Source organism: Rattus norvegicus, chromosome 1 (assembly GCF_036323735.1).
Source record: "Rattus norvegicus strain BN/NHsdMcwi chromosome 1, GRCr8, whole genome shotgun sequence".
NCBI classification, from domain to species: domain Eukaryota; kingdom Metazoa; phylum Chordata; class Mammalia; order Rodentia; family Muridae; genus Rattus; species Rattus norvegicus.
The window spans coordinates 250,033,473-250,057,387 of NC_086019.1; the positions used below are offsets into that span (position 1 = coordinate 250,033,473).

General features: G+C 47.5%; 2 protein-coding genes across 7 annotated transcripts in view; both read right to left on the bottom strand.

The window, feature by feature from the left end:
* Window positions 1-775, bottom strand: part of Tm9sf3 (transmembrane 9 superfamily member 3) — a 52,790-nt gene extending 52,015 nt beyond the window's left edge. The window contains exon 1 of the mRNA NM_001427812.1: window positions 548-775. Coding sequence (NP_001414741.1) covers window positions 548-643 — 96 coding nt within the window. The 5' untranslated portion in view covers window positions 644-775. The remainder of the gene's footprint in view (window positions 1-547) is intronic.
* Window positions 776-6,777: 6,002 nt separating this feature from the next.
* Window positions 6,778-23,915, bottom strand: part of Pik3ap1 (phosphoinositide-3-kinase adaptor protein 1) — a 154,115-nt gene continuing 136,977 nt past the window's right edge. For 2 of the 6 annotated variants that reach the window (XM_063287325.1, XM_063287328.1), the window contains 4 exons: window positions 19,473-19,543; window positions 18,134-18,270; window positions 17,332-17,404; window positions 8,987-11,040 (listed from right to left, as the gene is read on the bottom strand). In XM_063287325.1, the coding sequence (XP_063143395.1) occupies window positions 10,942-11,040; window positions 17,332-17,404; window positions 18,134-18,270; window positions 19,473-19,543 (380 nt within the window). In that variant the 3' untranslated portion in view covers window positions 8,987-10,941. 6 annotated transcript variants of the gene reach the window in all.

Sequence of the window (23,915 nt, forward strand, 5' to 3'; positions counted from 1 at the left end):
ACAGGGCGTCCTCCGGGGACTCGCGGAGCGCGGAGAAAGTTACAAGGGAGCTGGGGACCAAGTGCCTGAAGGGTGAGGACCTGTCCGCGTGTAAGCTGTTCACACCTCCGCTTCCCTAAAGCTGTCCCCACCCCACGGTTTAAATCCGGTTCGGGCGAGAGGGAGAAGGGTAGGGAGAAGTCGGAGCCCGCCGTGAAGTGATGGGTATTTCCTGGTTGGCAAGCGCCTGGATCACCACGCATCCATCTTCCGCCGTGTAGTGCCCCACAGCGTCCGGTTTCCCCGGTCCAGAGCCCGCTACGGGCCGACCCCAGGGCACCAGCCCCGAGAGGCGGAGCCGGGGAGCAAGGCCCAGGCAGCCCCGAGTGCTCGGAAATGCCTCCTCCCAGCTCCCGCGGATCCGGCCCCGCCATGCCCGACCGGAAGGAGCGCTCGGGCGGCCGCGGGGCTGCACCGGGCCCCCCGGGCCTTCAGACCATGCCGGGCCTGGCGGGGCGGCCGGCGGGAGAGCGGGGCGGGGGCGGCCGCGCGGCTCGCTTCGCCTCACCGTGTGTTCGTGCTCGTCAGACCGAGCCCGGGGCAACAGCAGCAGCAACAACGCGGCGGCCGCCGCCACGCCAGGAGCGCCCGGCAGCGGCCTCATTCTCCGCGCTCCCACAGGCTGGGCGCCGGCCCACCGACTCCTCCGCCGCCGCCGCCGATTCACATCCACCGGGCGCGGACAGACGCACGGGGCCCGGGCCCAGCCGCTGCCTCCGCCGCCGTCACCGCCCGCTCCGCGCCGCCCCCGCCCCCCGGCCTCCGAGCCTCTTCCTCTGACTCAGCCACGTCATCCGGCCACCCCGGCACACGCCGGAAGTCCTCCCAACGCGGGGCCGCAACCGTCGCCCGCCGTGGGGCGCCGGCGCGCGCAGTCCGCGGTGTTGAAGGGTTCCGCACCCGCTGCCGGGCTACTCGCTCAGCCTCGGCTTAGGCCCTCGCGCGTGCGAGCTGAAGCAGCCCGCTGCCGGCAGGCTAGCGAGACGTCAGCTCAGACGCCTAGCTCGCCGTGGCTGCGGGGCGGGGCGGGTCGTCATACTGGGGGCCTGGGTCTCAGCGCGAACATCCCTTTAACCCATCTAACCCAGGGAATGAGCCACGGGCTCCCCAAGTTTCTTTATGGACGATGATTATTAAACTTAGACGGGGTGGGTTGTGTGTTAAACATTAGCGAGTACTGATTAGACTAATGTACAATCAAGAGATTTGGGCTAAGTTAACATTCTTGTTCATTGTTTTTCTCATCCTCAGTCATAAATGTGCCCTGGAATGGAAGCTCCTCAGAGCTCCCGTCACTTGATCTTATATTCTGTACTTAAGCCTGTACTTAAGCCGTAGTAGTAAGGAGCTTAGTTTGGTATCTTACTCTTAGAACCTCCAGCACTCGGAAAGCTGGACTGATTGTTGAATATCGCATACTTGCGCGGGTTACAATGTGAGACAAAACAGGAAGAAAACGACAAAACGAAATAAATCGGGTCATAGTAGTGCAGGCATGTAATCCAGCGCCTGGAGGGCAGAGGCAGAATTGCAGAAAGATTGGAGCTAACCTTATCCATAGGCCCAGTATCAGGCCAACCAGGCTAAATAGCAAGGCCCATCTCAAACCAAAACGTAGTATGGACTCAGAAGTGATCAGAAGAACAGTCCTCTCTAAATGTGGGACTTAGAGGAAGATTGTCTCCTTCATCAGTATCAGGCAGATTTTGGGATTTAGTCATGTAATACTTCACAGCCAATATTTTGTACCACCACAGTGTGCAGAAGTCTGAAGAAGATCCCACTACCAATTTTCCTTCCCTGTTCATTCCCAAGGAGTGCCAGCAAGATTTCCTACAAAGAAATCAAATTATATCGTTTTGTCCAAAACACACCTTGAATAGTTAGAACTCGTCTAGTGGAATCATCAATAATGATTTCATCTTCCAGGCACTCGGATACTCACACAGACCCCTATGGACAGGTACATATAGTGTGTTCACATTACAGAAAAGTCACAGAAGCACAGGTTGTGTGACAGACTGAAAGACTAGGCCCGATTTGCTTCTTTAGTTTTTTAACTGCTAATGTATTACCAACCATACAGCTCTTTAAAGGGTGGATCAGATGTGCTCGCACTGGCATGAAATGATATCCAAGAGGTACTTACAAATGGAAAAGTTTGCTTCCATTTTAAATGGTAACATGCTAGCTTAGGTAGAAAACAATCTTAAGTAATTAATAAATACTCAAAACACCACCAGAGTGATTTGCTTCAAAATGTGTATAATTTGTACACACCTCTTTGAAAGTTTGTGTGTGTTATGTATATGTGCATGTATGTATACGTGCATGCATGCATGCATGCATGCACGCATGTGTGTGTGTGTGTGTGTGTGTGTGTGTGTGTGTGTGTGTATTAAAGTCAGATGTTGGCACACAGAGGTCTTCCCCAATCACTGTCCACATATTTTTTGAGACAAGTTCTCTCACTGAAGCGGAAGCTCAAGTATTCTGCTGGACAGGCTAGCCAACAAGACCTAGGAATCCTCCTGTCTCCACTTTCCAGTTCATGTGGGTTCTTGGGATCTGAACCCAGATCCTCACACAAGCAATTTACTGAGTCATATCTCCAGCCCTGTTTGGATGCTTCTTATAAGTGTGCACTACACAAGTAATGATGTCAGAGACGGATGCCCTTGCTAAAGAACACAGTCCAGCTTCCTTAGTCTGTGACTTAGTCACTGTTCTATTGCTGTGAAGACAGACACTGTGACCAAGGCGACTCTCATAAAATGAAGCATTTAATTGGGGTTTGGAGGGCTGGCTTACAGTTCCAGAGGGTCAGTCCTTTATCATCCATGGCAGAGGGCATGGATCAGTAGCTGTGAGCTACACATGATCTTCAAGCAGATCCAGTGAGACTGGGTCTGGCAGAGACCTTTGAAGCCTCAGAGCTCACATGCAGAGACATACTTCCCCTCACACGGCCATACCTCTTAAGCCTCGTAATCCTTTCAAACAGCATCACTCCCTGGTGACCAAATATTTAAATATACAAGTCTGGCGAGGGCCATTCTTACTCAAACCACCATAATGACTGTGCACTTGCACAAAGAGACCCAACTTTACTGTGCAAGTTAAAGTTTTTAGTTTTTGATTTTTTTTTTCCCACTTGACTCGAACTAGAAACACCTGGAACAGCCCTCAATTAAGACATTGTCTCCATCAAATTGGCCTTTGGGAAAGTCTGTAGGCATTTTTGTTTTCCCTCTGATTCCTGGTTGATGTGGGAGGACCCAGCCCGTAGTGGAAGTGCTATCTGTGGTGCTGGGTTGTATTAAAAAGCAGGGGGGAGTAAGCCATAGGGAACTAGCCAGCACTTGCCTCCATGTTCCTGCATGACTTGCCCTGACTTCCCACAATGATGGACTGAGGCTTGGAAATGTAAGCCAAATAAACTTATTCCTCCCAGTCACTCATGGTGTTTAACACAGCAACAGGAAGCAAGCTGGGACCTGTGTTCTGCCTTCATTCATACGGATCAAATATACATCATGTTCCTTGCACCTCTGACCTATGCAGTGCTGGGAATGGATCCCGAAGCCATATTTATGTTAGGCAAGAACTTTGGTGACTAAGCCAGCACTAAGCCTTTGCTCATGGTATTCCCTTTATCTACGATGCCCTGCTTCACCTCCTCTCTTTAATTCTGTCCTTCCAAAGCCACCTGAATCACCCACCTCCCATGGGAACTTGCATCATGTCCTTGGGTGACTGAGCGTCCCTTCTTCGGGATTCCCATAGCATTTGGTGTGCTACGTCCGACTTGCTACCTAGTCCCAGTTCCTCTTTGGTATTGCAGTCTGACCTTCCTTGATGGGCAGGAACTGGAATTTGCTGGTTATTTGTCTCTGCTGCCAGGTTGGTGCCTGTCCCTTGGGCACTCAACAGCTCTTTGCCGGACAAAGACATCAACAAGCAGAAAAGCAAATTCCTGCTAGTATGAGAAACATCTCAGGGCAGTACACGGTCAAGTGCATATGGATCCTACATCAGTAACTGCTACGAGAACCAGAGGAGGCCATCTTATTCATCTTTGCACATCCTCCAGAGCACCGAGCGTGATGACTGGCTCAGAGCGGAGGTTCAGCAAAGGCTCCGTGATTGACTGAATCATTGCCTTCGAATGAAGCGATGATGGGCGGTTGAAGAGCATGCAGCATGGGTACCACACTGAGATGGGTGAGTAGTTCCTTAACCGTCGTCACCAGCCTCCACAGATTGGAGGTATACATTATGGCTGGGGTTTGTGGGGAGAACTAGGCTGGCAAATACTCGGAGGTGGAAAGGACACAGGAAGGGAAAAAAAAAAACAAAACAAACTAAAGCATTCATTTGGGGAGGGTAAATTTAAAACCAGGAACTCTTATCCAAAAGCTGTTGCCTGTACATAGGATATGGTCTTCTATCTGGGCTGCCTTGTCTGGCCTTGGTGGGAGAAGGAAGCGCCTAGCCTCACAGAGACTTGAAGTGCCAGGGTAGGGAGATGGTGGGAGGGGGACATGGGGGAAGAAAAGGCGGGGGAGGTGTTGTGGAAGGGAGTGACCAGGGGTGGGGCCAGTGAGCAAGATGTAATGTGAATAAGTAAAAAAGCTAAAATAAAAAAATAAAATAAAATAAAATTAGGGACCCCTACAGTAATGAATAGGCAGGGCATATAAAAAGAAGACCAAACAAAAAAATTCACAATGTGACTGATCATTTAAGTGTTGTCCGAGCGGTGACAGGAATGGGCAATACAGGAGGAGACACCCTGTGTCAGTGGAGAATTTGGGAACATTTCGTGGAGGGAAGAACATATAAGGTCATCAATTCAATAACTCTATTGAGCATGTCCTCTGGTGTGGCATCAGTCAATAGAACTGTGGTAATGACTGGTGTAGAAAGGATTGGGAGATAGAGGGACTGATGAGAGAATAAACAAGTGTGGCTTCAAGTTCCTTGAGATGTGATCACCTCCAGACTGAACCAAAACTCAGGGGGCACCATCAAAGTTAGGTTTTGGGTGTAGTAGAGCAATTACCTAGCAAGCACAAAGCTCCGGGTTTCATCCCCTGCACTACAAGAAAATTGATGAGGATGATGGTGGTGATGATGATGATGATGGTGGTGATGATGGTGATGATGGTGGTGATGGTGATGGTGATGATGGTGATGGTGATGGTGATAGTGATGATGGTGATGGTGATGGTGATGATGATGATGGTGATGGTGATGGTGATGATGATGGTGATGATGGTGATGGTGATGGTGATAGTGATGATGATGTTTTGTCAAACCAGGGAGTAAGAACCATGAATGTCTTATGAATATGTTATTTTTCTTCTAGATTAGCTTCATCCGCTGACACGTGGAGGCCAGAAGTGAAAGTAATGAGAGCCCACCTCTGGATGACAGTACAGACTCTTTCTGTAACAGTCTTACTAGGATCAAATATGTTTAAAGAACTGAGGACCCATACAACAAGTAAGAAAAACCCACACATTCTGACTCTTACTTGACCAGCCAAGTCTCAGGCTACAATGACAGTGTATCTTCTGGTCCCCACTCTCTGTCACACTTTTCTTGTATCTTGCGGTTTCCTCTCTCTGGTACACTTTTCTTGGAAGGACATTATCTTTTCAAGGCAGTCTGTTGGCACAGGTTTGTCTCCCAGCGTCCAAAGATGAGCCTCCACTATGAACTCAGAATGAGTCCCAGGCTAGTATGGCAACACCAGGAAACTCTGTCCCAAAACACCAATTCATTCAATCGGTGTGGTGTGTGTGTGTGTGTGTGTGTGTGTGTGTGTGTGTGTGTGTGTTCAATCATATATATTTATAGTCAGTCATGTATATATTTATAGTCAAACACACACACACACACACACACACACACACACACACACACACACACATCTTTGGTGGTGTTGGGGTTGAATCCAGACTTGAACATGCTGGGCAACTGCTCTGTCACTGACATACATGACCAGTTTTTGATGACTAGAGTGTTTGTTACTTGGTTTTGCATTGTGATACAAGGCCTTACAATAGAGCCTAGACTGGCCTGGAAACTCTGGACCTTACAGGCACATTGCCTCCTTGAACTTCTTTTTCTTCTTCTTCTTTCTATTTGTCTTGGCAGTCACTTCAGGAAGATGAGGGGAGAGTTCCTGCCACTTTCCAAGTTTTCCTGTTCTGGCTGAACTGTTCTAGAAATTTGCTATCATGTTGAGTTCTTTCTTTAGGAAGCTCTCAGTCAAAACATTTATTTATATGGGCAGACAAGACGGCTTAGAGGGCCAAGGTGCCTTCAATCCTTGTAACCTGAGTTTGGTCTCTGGGAACCACATGGTAGGAGGAGGGAACCCCGCCCTACAAATTGTCCTCTGACCTCCACAACTGTGCTGTGGGACAGAAATCTGCCCACCCCATCCACCTCCCATGACACACAAATGAAGAAAAACTCTAGTTTGGGGACTTCAGAGCAATCAAGTCCATTAATTTCTTTGCATGGTTCATATTTCATTGTATCTGACTCAGTTTTATTTGGCTTTTGTTGTCTGAGTTCTTGTTTGGTTTTGCTTGGTTTGAGTTCCTTAAGATAGAATCTCAATGTAATTCAGGCTAATCTTGAGATCACTAAGTAGCCCAGGCTGCCCTCAAACTCATAATCTTTCTGTCTCTGCTTGGATTGTAGAGACTCAACACCACACTCTGCCCTCACCCAGTGGTTTTTTTCTTTAATTAATTAATCTATTACAATGATTAAAGGCAAGAAACACCAGGTGTCACATAATATGAAGCTCTGGGGCTGGAGGTTTCACAATTGTAGAGCACGCACACAACATGAGGAAAGTAGGCCATGAGTTCGATGCCGTCTCCTTGCCCTCTTCTTCTCCTCACCCATCCCACCCCCACACAAAGATCCTAGCTACTTAGGTGGTGATGACTCCAATAGGCTGCCTCCATGCTCCTTCAGAAGGGGTTCCCTGCCTTGGCCTTGTCTTCTCAGACTTGGAGCCACCTGGACACCAAGCACAAAGCTGTGAGTTTCAGAGGTGATGGAGTGCACAGCTGTGACATCATGATGTGGGCTCACGCAGTGAGCAGCTGACTGAACTAGAAGCAGAGCTTCCTGCTTGCCAAGCAAAGATTCCCGTCCTAACACCACACTGTCTCTTCGGGTACAGAAAAATAAAACTGCCTTCCACTCTGTGGATGAGACGAGCGTTGGCAGGCTAGCCTGGGAACCTTTCTTTTTCTATGAGAAAATGAATTCCAAGTTGTGTCTGAGAATTCTAAATCCGTGTTTTACCCTCCCACTAATCCTCCCACTACCCTGGGAAGCCTCATGTCTGGCCAGCAGGAATGAATGAAAACTATTTTATATTCTTAATAACATGCTTGGAAACCAAAACAATTTACATATGCACCCAAAGCAAATATCTTATAGTCAGATTCCTCCAGTTTCAGGTTTAATTACTCGCCTTTCTCACACACTGTTCCCTGCGGAGGAGCGCAGGATACGCACTTGCTTCCTTGGAGTATGTGGGAAAGGAATCTCAAAACCCCAGCTCTAGGGCTGTTACTGACCTGGCTTGGCTCCCCTTCGCCTTTGTTTGTTTTTAATAACAAAGGACTGGGAGAGTAACTATCTGTTTGATTTGCTAGATCAGTCATTAGAGTGGTCTAGATGCATAATAATTGTGTGGCTACAGCAAAGCAGGAGGAGTCATCAGAATCCGTTAAATATGCCAATTTAAATGATTTGCTTGGAACATCAACTTCTCATTCATACTTAGTCTCTCAGTCTTTGTACCTTGTTGCTTCTGTAGTTGGTTGTTTGTGTCTAGGAGTGAACATATGATAAGGAAAAGTGCTGTCAGACTGTGTTGACGGAGGCTGCAGTGAACATCACCATTGCTTTTCTGTCTGTTGAGCTCCCTGGTAAAATCTGGAGGAAGGAAGGCAGTGGAGAAGCTATCATCCATGCGCCAGAGAAGATCTGGAGACCATCTTCATCTACCTGTTTATTTTCAGCTTCTGGTCCTCATTGCATTAGAAAAAAATCCGCGTTTTTATTTTATATAACGCATTCCTAAATGTGTTCTGTATGTAAAGGACGAATAAATGAGTGCTTCAGGTATGGTTCTCTTTCTAGGTAATTAGAATATTCTAACCATTAAGAACAAACTTCAGTAATACCATCCAGGTGACAGGTGATTCATCCGGATTCTCCCTCCTCCTTCTTCCTCTTCCTCTTCCTCCTCTTCCTCCTCACACAGCTAACCAGCTTGCTGTAGCAGGAGTTATGGCTACACCACTTTGGCTCCCGGAGGATCACCCATGCGCATGCACATGCATGTGCACACACACACACACACACACACACGGACACAGACACACACACACACACACACACACACACACACACACACACACACTAGTTTATTTTAAATACCTTGGCTTGGCTACCTCAAAGGCTCCTAAGCCTTCCCCTGCTACCCCAGGTCCAATCGGGGAAGTGGCCAGTGACTACTTACCTGAATGAAATCTCACATGACTACTTGGCTTTATCTCCTGCCACTTCTGTGTTCCATTCTTCTTCCCAGAGCCATCACGAATCTCTCTGGTTCCTCTCTCATCCTAGACTGTGCAACTCTAAGTGTCCCACCCCATGCCTAGTCATTGGCTATTGGCATCTTTAACGATTGATCAAAAACCAATTGGGGAGGAGGACCTTTATTTAGCATTTGGGCACTCAGACTCCTGATTGAATCAAAGCATTAGAACCAATCTCCAACAGCTTGCTGGGTCAGGGAATATCTCCTGAGAACTTAAGACTGACCACACCCAACTCTGATCAGTTCTATGTACCTCCCAAAAGCATCATGTTCATTAGACCCAGGCTCCTCAAAAAGCACTTTGAATTTTGTTTTCTATTTATTTCGATATAAGAATAAAATGTAATAATATATCCAAACATTGCACAAACAGCCATGTTGTTATTTATCAAAGTTCACCAGAATATGTATACTAGCCTAAGTTTGGTAGCCAAAAGGGGCTTAAGATAACAAGATACAACTCTTTTATCAAAACTCTCAAAATGGGGAATGATAAAGAACAGGACAACCACACTGATGTCATCTTTGTTCTTCTACATGATATTCTCTTACGTCTCCCAAACAAGTGACAGGAGGATTGAGGGACACTTCCAGAATGGCTACCATGTTCCAGGTTCTCTGTGAGATACTTTGTGAAAATACTCTCCCATGGTGGACATGATCAATGGCAGGTTTTATATAACAACTCAAGAGTCCCCCAGAAGTTAAACCCAGGAAGTGTTGGACCATGGAAAGAGATTGAAAGGAGAACCTTTAATTATGAGAAAAGGATCCAGTAAGAATACACTTGAACAGATCAATAATAATATATATCTATATGGGATTGGACAAAGGTTTCATGAGAAACAACGACATTACTTGTATTCTAAAAGGACCCCTTCTGATAACTTTACCGTGTACATAGCTAAAATTAAGGATCTGTGGTTTGAAGGTAGATTTATATAATAGGAACTCAACATTCATAAAATGGTTACAGTTCTGTACTCTACATATTTACCAGGTTGATTGTAACAGTATGTAGTAACAGTATATTGTTATGGGGAGAAAATATTTTAGCTTCTTTCTGTCACTTCTTCAAGATCCTCAGGAGAGAAAAATAATTAAGGGTCCTGCTCCTTCTTTATAGCTAGAACTAAGACATATAAAGGCCATATTATATTCTGGTTCTGATCATTTTCAGTGATTTCCTATAACACAACTAGTTTGACAGCATTCTGAGGTACAAAAGCCCAAAGTGAAGGCAGTAGCTGATAGTCCCATGCCTGGGAGATACAGACGAGGGTAATGTCAAGAAGGCTGATAGTGAGGTATGGCTCTATTTCTACATTTGGAGAATTCTTATGAGAGGGAGGGGATTGGGCTTCTTAAAGACACAAAGTGTGCTGACAGGGGCTGGGGAGATGGATCAGTAGATAAAGTGCTTGCTGTCCAAGCATGAGGACCAGTATTCAGATCCCAAGTATCCCACAGATGTTGAGGGGGCATGGCAACCTGCCTGTGATTTCAGCACCGGGAGAGTGGAGCCAGGAGATCCCTGGAACAAGCTAGACTAATTGTACCAGTCATCTCTGAGTTCAGTCGAGAGCCTGGCTCTGCCTCAGTGAACAGAGAGTGACAGAGACTTCCAACATTGCTTCTAGTCTGCACACAGAGGTGCATACATATGCCCACAGACATACAGACACACATCTGCATGTACACACCATACACATACACATTCAAAGAGGGTGATGACAGAGCCACCTGTTTCACACTTCTGGGGGACCCCAAATGGCACAGTGGAGCAAGAGTCTGGCTTAACCCCCTTTTCAGCTTGTCGTATGTGACCAGTCCCAGGACAAACATAGACTGTGAAAGAACTACTTCAAAGTTAGGTCCCTTCTTACCTCTGCTGGAAGGGCTATAATCACTTCCAGAAATTAAGCTGCACTACCAGGTCTGTACAGGCTGATAGATGTTTCCTACAGTATGCTCACTTGTTAAGCACATGCCCATTGGTCTTGGTAAGCTCCCTCTCTAGGATAGGAGAGGTGAGTATTTTCATCCTTTCAGCAAATAAGAATGTGAACCAATATATTTGGTGACATTGAACAAAGTCGCCTTCGTCTCAGGTTTCCTCATGCCTTAATAATGTCTTCAAGGATCACCCAAACCAGCAGGGCTACACCATCACCAGTGACAGTGGGTCTCCAGGTCCATAGTCATGCAGAAAACTCAATATGAAGACTTCATCAAGAGGCTGAGAATGGCTAGTCTTAAAAGTCCCGAAGTAGGCCGGATCTAGGAGGTGGAATCAGCGACCTCTGGGTGGAACTGGCGGAGGAGGATGATGGAAGGGCTCCCGGGTTAGAGGCCTGTGACGAAAAATAAAGCAACTCTGTAAAACAACTAACCAGATCAAAGAGCTCCTGGGTATCCACAACCTGTGGCTAATTTGAAGTGACATGTAAAAGACACTGTCTTTGGTCAAGGAGTCAAGACACAAGACTACAAATGTCTCATGACATAGATGCCATAGCTTCTGATCCCTGAACATAGGGACCACCAGTGGAGGTAGTGACAAATGCTAGTGCCCAAGCTCCATCCTTGTGGTGGTTTGAATACACTTGGCCCAGGGAGTGGAACTATTAGGATGTGTGGCCTTGTTGGAGGAAGTGTGGCACTGTGGGGGTGGTCAATGGGACCCTCCTCCTAGCCACATGGGAGCCAGCCTGCTCCTGGCTTCTATTGGATGAAGATGTAGAACTCTCACCTCCTTCCTTGCCGTGCCTGCCTGGACACAGCCTTGTTCCCTGCCTTGATGATACTGGATTGAAACGCTGAACTTCTAAGCCGGCACTAATTAAATGTCCTTTATAAGGGTTGCCTTGGTCATGGTATCTGCTCACAGCAGTAAAACCCTAACTAAGGCAACCTCTGTTTATCACACTCTCTTGAGCTCAGTATAAGGCCTTTCCACCGTCTCCCAGTCACAAAGCCCTTGAATTAACTATGTCTTTCATTTTCTGTTGCTCTGTCACCCTTGGGTCTTGTTGACCCTGGAGGGACTGCATTTCTCACAGTTACCTAAGCCCCAGTGACTTCCTTGGAACCATTACCAACTTGCCCTTCTCACCCCAGGGTCAGGTTGCAGACAAACAGAGATAGTCCCACTGCCTCAGTGCCTACTGAAGTCATCCAAACTAGTGACCCTAGGTCTATTTGACCCTGCCCTAACTTACTGTTTCTCATGGGAACCACAATAAAAGGCCCATGCTGATTTCTGACCCTTGTCCCCTCTGCCCCCTGACCCACATGTGCATGTCCCAGTATGAACACTTGCGGTGTGGTGCCCCCTTCCCCCTGCTCTGGAGAACCATGAATCCAGCACACTATCTTCTCAATAGCAGCTGTCTCTTGTCTTCTGTTGACCGTGCTGTATCTATATAACAATAAGGCCTAGATGTTAAATGCCAGCAATTCCAATAGGCAGCCTGGGTAGAACTCACTATTGTAGTGAGGTAGGCAGAAAGAGGGACAGAGAATTCCAGTGCCTGCTTCCGGCTTCCTCACTGGAACGCTGCCATCCCAACTGTGTGCTGCCCACCTGAAAGTCCCTCTTCATGTTCTTCTGCGTGGATCTTTGTAAGGTCCTAAGTGACACTCCAGGTAGACCAGGGTGGGTCTATTTACAGATCGGCCCAATGATTACAGATAGTTCTTCCATGTGTGTGCTGTAAAACCAATATTTAGTCTCCAGGAAGCAAATCAATAATGTCCAGAAAGAGAGCTTTGTTGGTTACCATAACTGAGCTGTGTAACTCTGGAGCCGCGTAGACCAGGATGGAGTTAATCTGTGAGTAAATATTTGCTAAATGCCTCCCGCACAGCGCTTTTGAAGAGGTCAAGGAAGTGACGAGAGTTGGGAAAGAAGAGGCTGTGTCCTGGGGACAAGAGAGGGAGTCAGACATAGCAAAGAATAACCACAGATACCCACAGGAGAGGAGGGCTCTGTGCGTTGGTCACAGAATTGCTGGGCTTTTTTCAGTGAAAACAAAGGAGTGGTGTCCTTCCTTCTGTCTCTCTTCAAGGCTCCTGCCCTATGAACTATGGATCAGGCCACACCTCTTAAGCAAGTTTAGGCAATTCCTTCCTTTCTGCAAACATTTGCCCACAATTCACATCCTGTGTGCGGCACACAGCAGGTAATAGGATCTGGCCTCAATATACTGTGTGTGTGTGTGCATGGGACAGAGAATGTGCAAAATCAGGAGACCATCCTGTGTGACAGGAGAAGCTCAGACCTTAAGGTACATCTATGCATGGATGTTCATATATACAACTCTCCCCCACTCTCTCTCCCACCTCTCTCTGTGTCTCTCTCTGTGTATCTTTCTGTCTCTGTCTCTCTGTCTCTCTCTATCTCTGTCTCTCTTCCTCCCTGCTTTCTGTCTCTATCTCTGTTTCTCCTTTCTTTCCTCTTTTTCTCTCCTCTCCCCTCTGTTTCTCTCATTCTCTCTCCTCTCTATCTCTCTCTCTCTCCTCTCTCTGTCTTCTCTTCCCTCTTCCCTTTCTCTGTCTCTCCTCTCTGTCTGTCTATCTGTCTGTCTGTCTGTCTGTCTCTCTCTCTCTCTCTCTCTCTCTCTCTCTCTCTCTCTCTCTCTGTGTGTGTGTGTGTGTGTGTGTGTCAACTTCAACGACCATGTTTTCTCATCTGCCCAATCAATGCAATGTGGGTGCTTCAAGATGACATGCAAATTAGTTAGCAGCACCACACCTGGCCTAGAGTAAGCAATCAGAAAGTTAATTGAGAAATCTCACTATAAAGATGAACAGTCTAGTCTGACACCTTTCCTCATGAACCGTACAGTCTGCCTTCCTCTATGAGACAGTCCCATCGCCCTCTGGTCTCCTCTCTCACCTCGAAGTTGCACTAACACACCTGCAAGTACATCAATTTAGATTTGCTCCGTTGGCCAGCTCCACTAAAGGATCAGAAGCCCCGTCCCGGGGAGATGGGTTCATGTTGGCAGGTATAACAGAACCAGGGAAGCTAAAGGACAGTATGTCCAAACTGGGAGTGGTTTGTGCAGAGACTGCCTTCTCCGATCCGATGCTAAGAAGCTGAAAACAGCTGCACCCTGGCCACTCCTAATCCGGTGAGTTTTCACTGGTGATGTTTGATTCAAGAACCCAGCAACACTGATCTTGACAATGTTTTTTGAAAGCGAGGTTTAGGTTCCTAGGCCTTCATGTACACACCATCTACTTTAAACAGTCTCTTATGGCACAGACCTAACTGGCCTCAAAATCTTGGCAATCCTCCTGCCTCAGCCTCCAGAGTGCTGGGATTTACAGACACCACATCTGGCTTGATGGCTAATTCTGCAAGAGCTTAGGAAGTCCAACCCACGCATAACCACACCACTTTCATAATAGGTATTTGTTATGTTCCCAATTTGTGTCTGTTAGTATACCAGACGTTGGGGAGAATTAAAAAACAATCATTCAAAAGTAATTTCTAGGTTTGGGAGACAGCCTATTTGATTCAGCACTTGTTGTACAAGTACGAGGACCTTAGTTGAATCCCATGTAAAACTTGGGTACATCGTGATGGGGTATTTGCAATCAAAGCCCTGGGGAGGCAGAGACAGAAGGATCCCTGTGGCTTGTGGTCTAGTCACCCTACTCTGCAAGCTCCAGGCCAAAGAAATACTTGTGTAAAAATAAAAAAAAAGAGCAAAAAACAAAACAGAGACCCTTAGGTTATCCTCACAGGGACACACACAATTTCAAGATCCACTTGAGGAGAGGAATAGAAACACTGTTTGTAGCACGGGATATAACAGACTAGAAAACCTGAAACAAAGTGTCACTCAGTGTAGATCCATGGGAAAGGCTTCCTAGAGGAGGAATGCTTGGACCAAGTCTGAAAGAATGTACACACAATGGAAGTGAGTAGAAGGAGAAACTTTCAGGTAACGGGAGAAAATGTACTGGAGAAACAATACATTTCTGAGACTGTCTAAGGCATGAAACGTAGTGGAGCACAGGCTTGTGGCTGGACAAGGCCAGGGCACACTAAAGTACACAGAATCCAATTCAGAGCTTCTTACAGGAAATGACATCAGAAGCTTCTGTTCTAGAAAGTGCCCTTGACTATGGTGTAGAGGAGGGACCTGGGGGGACAGGGAGGTAAGTGGGGGGCCTCAAGAATGAACCAGATGCTAGAAGGTGGGAAGATGATCACTGACAGGGCGAATGGATAAATGCCTGGAGAGACACTGGACGTGGGAGCTGTGAATCCAGGTGGAGTCCCAGGCTTGGGAACTCATGAGGAAGTGGTTTGGGGTAGGGAGAGAAAGGTAGCTCGCTTGGTAGGCTCGGCGCTTTATAGGCTGTGTCTGAGATACCATGGTGCATGTGATTTCAGGTCCCCAGCCAACAGCCGGAAGTAGATGGTACAGATGGAGAAGAAGGCACCAGGCTGTCTGCTGGCAGTGGTTGTGGCTCTGCCAGTGACAATGTGGAACCTGCAGAGGCACGAACCAAAGCTTGGGTCACGAGGGACTGAGGCTGCACCAGGAAGAAGAGAATGTTGAAGAGAACATGGGACTACAGGTTCCCAGAGGGGAGGGAGCTGGGGACATGTAGCCACCCTCCCTTGTGTCTATCAGCAGATCAGCCATTCAAGATGGTCAGAGAGCATCCCACCTTATTCTCTACTCAAAGGCTGCTTCTTTTTATCCAGAAACCTGCACACATCCTTACAACGCAAGCACCTATTTGCAGATCCTTTTCAAACCAAAATGCACACAAGCCTCAAGTTCTGTTAATTACAGGACTCCACAAATACCAATTTTCCTTAGCAGTGTGCTTTAGTTCTCCCTGTCTTTATCGTAACATGCTTCCCAGATCCCCAGACAGTCCGTCTCCCTTCCCTTCTCACACAGTTAAATCCATATAAAATCCAGGGCACAGCAATGCGTGTCTGTCTGTCAGGGGAGGCAAACCGCAGGATTCTGGGTGCTTGCTGGCCGGCCGGTATGGCCAATGGCTAAGCTCTCGGTTCAGTGAAAAAGACATTCTCACAGTTAAATGTGCCCCACCTTCTAATCCTTTAATATCTGGCAGTAGTTTTCCTGACTCCTCTCTGTTCCTTTTCCATTGACAACAATGTCAACGACATCAACAGCAATAACAAAATCCCTACATGAGCTTACGGCTACATTTTCAAGATTGCCACCTCCTGTCTTGGTACAATCAAGACAGGGTGGCTCCAGAGCCCTCAACCTTCAGAAATAAAGTCTTGGATCTTGGATCTCCTCCTCTCTGACACCTAGACCTTCTTGGCCATGTGTAACATAATGACTAGAAGATCCAAGCTGTCAATCAGAGTATCTCTCCGCCCACTTCCCAGCCTCAGGCTCTACCCCTGCAAGAGGCGATGAGCATAAACAGGCTTTGGAGAGCATGCAGTAAGCCGTGCACTGAGCGTGTTTGACATAAGCACTGCCACATAGTAAGCAGTCATTGAGTAACAGCATTTATTACCGGGATCGCTCCTGCCAAGCCCCACCCCCACCGAGTACATAGGGACTTTCAAGCCACATCATACAAACTCAGGGCAAGGGCTGGGGTTATCACATGCATTCCTCTGGGAGCAGGAATACCCTCGTGTGCATCCCCTAGGCTGCACCAGGGGAACGAGCCTATGACTGCTGCATAGTGTGGGGCTATCAGATGTTTGTGCAGCAGGTGTCAGTAGAGGAATGTCGCTGGAAGCGGCTGGGAAAGCAATAAATAGCAAAGGCCAAGATGGAGAGAAACAGAGAGGCACGGCCTCACTAGTCAGCTTGAGCCACTCTTTCTTTCACTCCACAGACCATAAAGAATGTTCCTCCAGAGGCCCCTGTACCCAGTGAGCACAAACGGAAGTAAGAACCCAGCAAGTGAGTCACTCTAGCCTGGGCTCATCTTTAAAACCCCAGGTGTCTATCCCTCTCTTGTACAAATATATCCGCATAGTCTTCATCTCCCGCCACAGTCATTACTACTCCGTGAGGAAGCTCACATAGTAACCCCATTTTATAGACAGGAATGTGGAGGCACAAAAATGTTAAATAACTCATCCAAGTTGATGAGTGATAGCAGGACACTTAACCCCAGGGCCACTCCAGAGTCTGGCTCACCCCACAGCCCCAGACCAGGATGTTTTTTTGCCTTCCCTTCTAATTTTATCTCCTGCTCCCAAGAAGCCCAGAACCCACCATACAGTGAATTCAATACTATGAACGTAATTCTAACCAGACAAATAGAAATTAAGGGGACTAGGGAGATGGCTCATTTGTTAAAGTGTTTACAATGCAACCATTAGGACCTGAGTTTGCAACCCAAGCGCCCACATAAAATCCAGGGCACAGCAACACAAGCCTATAATCCCAGCAGGAGAGGCAGACAGAAGGATCCTGGGAGTTTACTGGCCGGCCCGTATAGAGAATGGCTAAGCTCACGGTTCAGTGAAAAAGACGTCACACGAATATGCACATACATACACACGTATGCATTAAAAGTTAAAATTCGTTTCAGGAGCTGGAGAGATGGCTGTGCAGTTAAGACCACTTGCTATCCTTCCAGAAGATCCAAACTTGGTTCAGAGCACTCACGCTGCCTGTAAGTCCAGTTCCAGGGGAACAATGTCGTCTTCTGGCTTCTAAAGGCACCTGTACACATGCGGTGCTGTGTATATATATGGACACATGCAGACGTGAAAATGAAAACATTAAAACAGATATCTAAAAGATTATTTTAAATGCTGATAGTCATGTGAAGGTCCTTCGCTTACGAACGTAAACTTAAGTGTGTTATTTAAGTATATAAAGCGTGAGCAGCTAAGCTGGGTGTGGTGGTTCGTGCCTGTAATTCTAACCTTCAGGAGGCTCAAGCAGGAGGATTAAGAGTTTGAAGCCAGCCTGAAGGATATAGTGAGAACCTATCTCAAAAAAATAATAAAAAATAAAAAAACCTAGAGCTGGAGGGCGGGAGAGATGATGGTTCCGCAGGAAGAACAGTTATTGGTCCTCCAAAGGAGCTGTGTGTGGTGCCCAGCACCCATCACCACGGTCTGTAGCTCCAGTTCTGGGGGAGCCCAGGTCTCTGGCTTCTTCGGACATGTAAACTCACGTGGATATACCCACATGCAGACGCACATATCTACATGTGATTTAAAATATATAAATAAATATTGCTTTAAATCAAGGGCAAAACCAAGCAAAGCAAAAGTCATGGCATACTGGTATTTGCGAGGGAATAAAGTATCGCTGTCTACTGAAGAGACTGAAGTACACGAACTACAGTATTTCCATTGACTGTGTCCTTGCCCTTTGGTCACTTTAGATGTCCCTAAATCCTCCTTTCCCTTACAGTTAAGAGAGCATGAAGATGACGTCATGTGGACTTCCATGTTACCTCTGTGAAGCAGCTCGAGGAGGCACCCTAGGAGGTCTCTCAAGGATCCCGACGGGTGTTCCGGTTACAACTGGAGCTCCATCCACCTGGGTAGGACCTGGGCCACGACTCCGGGTAATTTCAGGGACTTCATTGTCCTACAGAGTGCAAGATGAGAAAAGAAGGTGATGCTGTACAAAGCACATTGGCATCCACAGCCGCACAACGGGGGATAGCCCCCCACCCTTGTTAGGCTTTGGCTGTCCCCAAACCAAGGGTCAAACCGGTGGCAATGGCAGTTTTTCATATCCTTCTGCTGTTGCCAAGGAACATAACGTTACTAAGATGATTATAAACTTCCAGAACTCGGGGTTGGGGATTTAGCTCAGTGGTAGAGCGCTTGCCTAGCAAATGCAAGGCCCTGGGTTCGGTCCCCAGCTCCAAAAAAAAGAAAACAAAAAAAAACAAAAAAAACCCAAAAACTTCCGGAACTCAAAATCCTGGCTTCTCCAAGTATGGCCTGCTATCTGCTAACACCAGTACTGCCTGAAAGTTTGCGAGAGTGCTCTCCCTGTGCCCATTCTCCTGAGTCTTCAGAGTTCTTAGTGACTCACATAATCCCTTGGGCTCAAATCAGCCACTGGTCACCAGGTCAGGACAGACACTGACACAAACAGCCCAACTTGGAATGGGGCCACACCCTACATCAGCTGAACCTCTCACTCAGCTCAGAAGACTCTGGGCTAGACAGCATGTCACTCCTCATGCAGAAATTCAGGGAAGGCCAGTGTACAGAGGGGGATGAAATCAGAGACTATATATTCTGGGCTCTGGGACATATAGGACAATCCCATAGCTCCATATAGCAAGATTCGGGCTTCTGATCTGGGGCCAGCATGATGCTGCCCCTGGAATCCCCAGCTCTCATATAGCTCCTTCCTGCAGACACCCACTTCTGATTGAGGAATCTGAATGGATCTGCCTATCCCTGGCTATGCTCCCCACCCCTTTCCTTTATACAGGGGCAAAATTCAGATAGTGAAAGGTCAATCATTACAAAGTAAAATGAATGGAAAACATTCATAGTTTCCCGCAACCTCCACCTCTAACTCATCTCAGGACATTTTCCTCTCCTACAAAGAAAACCCCAGACCCCCTCATTCCTTCCACCCTCCAGCCCCACCAGCCACCACCCCTCATCCTGTCTCTCTGGATTTGCCCATTCTATGGTATTTCATACAAATGGCTTCCCATAACACGTGACCTTCTGTGGATCACTTCCTTCCCCCTGGATTCCTTTCCCTTGTGATAAAACGACCCCCGGAGACCAGACAGGCGGAGAGGAAGTCCCGCCTCTCACCTCATTGTCGCCCTCCATTCCACTGCTCACGCTGAGAAGGCTCCGTGTACTCGATCGGTTACTCGTGCTGCCTGAAGGGCAGAAACAACATCAGCTGGACTGTGGATCCCCTCAGGAGAGAGTGAGGTGGGGAACTCCAGCCCAGACTTATTTATAGCAATGGAAACAGTACATAAAAACCTGAGAGTCTGCTAAGAGTAGCCACCTCAAGCCATTCCGTTAGAGTTCGGCTTTTCTGTTAGCGTCGTATAAAACGGTGTGCTTTCTGATGACCACTTTGGGCTTAATAGCTACCATTTACCCAGGGCTTACCTCACGTGGAGTGCTTTCAAAAGCGTGATTGCCATTTAATCCCTTTGAAAATCCTATTTGATGTTAGAGCTTTGATTTGACAGACACGGAAGTAGAGGCACTCAGGGTTTCAGTTGCTCTAAATCTACAAGCTGGTGTGTGTGTGTGTGTGTGTGTGTGTGTGTGTGTGTGTGTGTGTGTGTGTGTGTGTTTTAAGTGTAGTCTTGCAGCTTAATTATGAATTACAGGTCCAGGATGTATGTATGACATAGATGAGCCCTCTACTAAGAAATTACACCCCAAAGCCAAACAATAGACCAGGCTGTGGGTGGGGCTCCATGTTAGCATGCACGGGCCTGGGTCTATTCCCCAGAACCACACAACCAGAAATGCACAGTACAAGTTCAGAAGTCTAATTTATGCTCACAGCAGGGATTCTGTGTGAGAAGCCCTTTTTCAGTTAGGAATTTACCACCTATGTCATTAAAATCGCATTACCCCCGTAGAGCTTCGTGGAAATGTGTATTAGTCAATATGCCGGCTTGTGTAATAATGCAGGTAGAACTAAGAAAGCGAATTGTAAAATTTGAGTTTGTGTTCTGAGACTGAGTCTCATGACCCAGCTGTGCTGTGGCTGACCTAGATCTTGCTATGTAGAACACAACCACCATGTTGGGGTTAAATGCTCTCAGATACTCTCTAGGTGCCCCATCTAGAAACAATCCCTGAGCCCTGGGTCTCCACGTCTGAGCCTCCACATGTCATCGGATGCTGTCCCTCCTCGGCTCCACAGCGAACCAAACGATGTTCTGAAGTTGACGAGTCAGCAAGAAGTAAACCAGTCACAGGCACTGGCTCCATGACTGGAAATTCACACCATCAGCTCCTACTCCCCCTTCCCTTGGCATTCCTAAACCTACAACCACAATGTCTGGCTCTAAACCTGGGCCCCCTGATGTTGTCTTCCCTCTGGGCTCATGGCTGACCCAGGGCTCCCTTGGCTGCTGTTGGTAAGCAATCCCTGGTCTTGATCCCCAGACTCTGCTCTTACGTTGGGGGAGGGAGGCAGTACCATGTCACTGTCATCAGAGAAGGGTCAGCATCTAACTCATGCTATTCTTGTGGTTCCCTCCATCAGGAGCCCCTAAAGACAGGCTCCTTTCATCTTTCTGTCTCCAGCAGATGAATAAAGTGAGAGGAAAAAGGGACCAGTTATAATATAACCTCGGGGCCAGATAATCCACAAGGCTAACAGCTGTCCCACAATCGGGCTTTTGTTCTCTAAACATAACCCTAATTACTGGAGCTTAATTACTTAGTTATAACCGGTTTGACCTGCAACTGTCTTTCTGTGGGTCCCAAGAGATGACAGCTGTGCCATAATAAAAATAGTGGTGAGCGGGCTGGAGAGATGGCTCAGCGGTCAAGAGCACTGAACTGTTCTTTCCAGAGGTCCTGAGTTCAATTCCTAGCAACCACACATGGTGGCTCACAACCATCTGTAATGAGATCTGATGCCCTCTTCCGGTGTGTCTGAAGACAGCTACAATGTACATATATAATCAATCAATCAATCAATCTTAAAAAAAAAAAACAAACTGGTGCTCACAGGGTGTGACTCCAGAGTAGAGGGCAGCTGGTGGCTTGGTGCCTGACTCCCCCCGCCCCTCCCCCCCATCCTCCCTCCCTCCCCGCAACCCACCCTCCCACTCTCCCTCCCTGCCAAGGAACTCATTCTATTTGGAAGGCGGAGCTTCCCTGGGTAAAAGCACGGTTAGATCTGGATCTGACTCCCTCTGTTCGCTTGCCAGAAAACTCAAGACCTGTTTTCTAAGCCCTAATTGTTATCCAGGAGATGCCAGTTTCACTGTCTTGGGTGAACTGGGTCAGACAGGGACATGCCTGTCATGGGGCAGGCAAATAGCAATTGTGTGATTTAGGGAAGCAGCTATGCCTATCATTTTTAATTTTAAGGCAGTTTATCAACCTTTAGAGACCCCCTTCTCCACAGCATCTATACCTTCGGGTGCCCTCCACTCACTCCAGACTCAGACCTGCTTTAGCCAATAGAATATTAGCAAGCGTGACAAAGCCAAAACCGGGCAAGCTCTTGCACAGTGGGCTTGTCCTCTCTTCCTTGACTCTGTTTCCATGTAAGATGTTTGCGCTGTTGAGTTAAAGGTCATATGGAGTGAGGCCTTGGAGGACACCAGGCCATCCTGGAGGCCCCAGCTGAATGCGGTCATCCACGTGACTCCTGCTCATTGAACACCGAGAAGACGCAAGCCATCCCTTCTGAGCTGTGCCCAGGTTATGGGATGAGGTGTAAATAAATGGCTACATTTCAAGCAATTAAGTTTTGTCATGGTTTGTTACATAGCAGAAACTGGAGCAAGAACAAGTCTGATCTGTAGCCACAATGAAGAGTGTAAGTCTGGCATGAAATAGTGTTTCCTAGTCCTACGAGCTAGCTATTTCTGGGCAACACCTTACTTGGTCCACCCTGTCCTCAGTGTAGGCTGCCCCAAAGTAAAGCACACATTGAGAACAACCTCGCAACCGCGGCAACACACACACACACACACACACACACACACACACACACATGAACACGCACACACATACACACACACACACACACATACACACACACCCTTTGGCAGAGGTAGTCTTTGGGTACACATTATTGCCCTCATTATGTGTGAGAAGGCTTTCTTCTTGTCCAGTTCTACATTCCCATGTAGCCACATGACGGCCTTTGGGTCTGTTGCCACGGTCAAGGTGTGAGGAATATTAACTGACAAGAACAAGCTGGGTTCTACTGTCACCTTTGCTAGTCTCTGGCTGATTAACCTTCAGCAAAGTGCTTTGTGACCCTCTCTGGGTCACAAACGGCCCATCTATATAGTAAAGAGTCCTAACCTGTGTCCTTGGGTGAGCAAAATTGTATGTGTGTTCGTACATAGGTGTTTGGGGATACGTGCGTGGGTGTGATTTGTGTGTGGAGGGGTCCAGGCAGGTAGGTTTTTCTGGGTAACAGATCCGGGACACACAGGAAATTCTCAAGAAGGCTGTGGTGTAACCAGAGAGATCTCTACCGGCTTGGAGCGCCGACCCTTTACCCTGCATTCACTGGTGGACTCACTGCCTCACTTCTGAGGAGACCCGAGTCCGGGAGTGTGTATGCTTCTATCTCTTTTGTCATGTTTTTGGTTGTTTTGAGAACCATGAAGCACAGTACAGACAAGAAACTCAGCCTACACTGCTAGTGAGGCCAGCACTTCAGCAGACGCAGCTCTGCATAGAGAGACAGAGTGCCGTCCCTGAGGCCTGCACGACAGGCAGCGTCTGCCACAATCAGACTCCTATTCATGCTTCTTCACCAAAAATGAAGATGTGTCCCAATTAGACCCTGAGCTGCCTGTGCAGACATTGCAGTTCTCAAATTTGAGTCTATTGTTGTCTATAGTTCTGATGAAGTCCCCTTGGCTTCACCTTAGCACAGCTGGGAAAGAAGCCGGAACAGGGGGTGAAGTTTCCTGACTTAGCTCTAGAGTGAGTTCAAATCCCAGCCCAGCCCATAGCCAACCTGGGACAAGGGGCTAAGCCTGAACAATTCCTCCTCAGCCAAAAGAGGTCATGAGTCTATCTTACAGAGGTTCGTGGCCATTAAGGAATCGAGGAAGACAATTCACTTTTGGCAAATGCACAAATTTGAACATGAAGAATTATTATAAAACAGGCTGGTGGCACATGCCTTTAATCCCAGCAGAAGCAGGTGGAACTCCAGCCTGATGTACAGAGTGAGTTTCTGGATAGCAAGAACTACACAGAGAAAGCCTGCCACAAAAAACAAAACAAAACAAAACAAAACAAAACAAAACAAAACAAATGAAGTATTATAAAGCAATGCTGGGCTGCATCTTCCCACCTCTGCTGACAATCACTGGGTTTTGCTACTTATAAATTACCACACGACTGGGCAAATGCCTCAGACCAACTGGTCCACATACTCCACACCTCTCAAAACCAAATCAGGTCCCAGGTGAGGTCTTGGGCTCCTGAGAGTGTTGGCAAGGCCAGCCGGTGACAGCTGGAGCGCAGGAGGCAGGGTACCCCTCCCTGGCTTTTGCTGCAGGAGGGAGGACACCC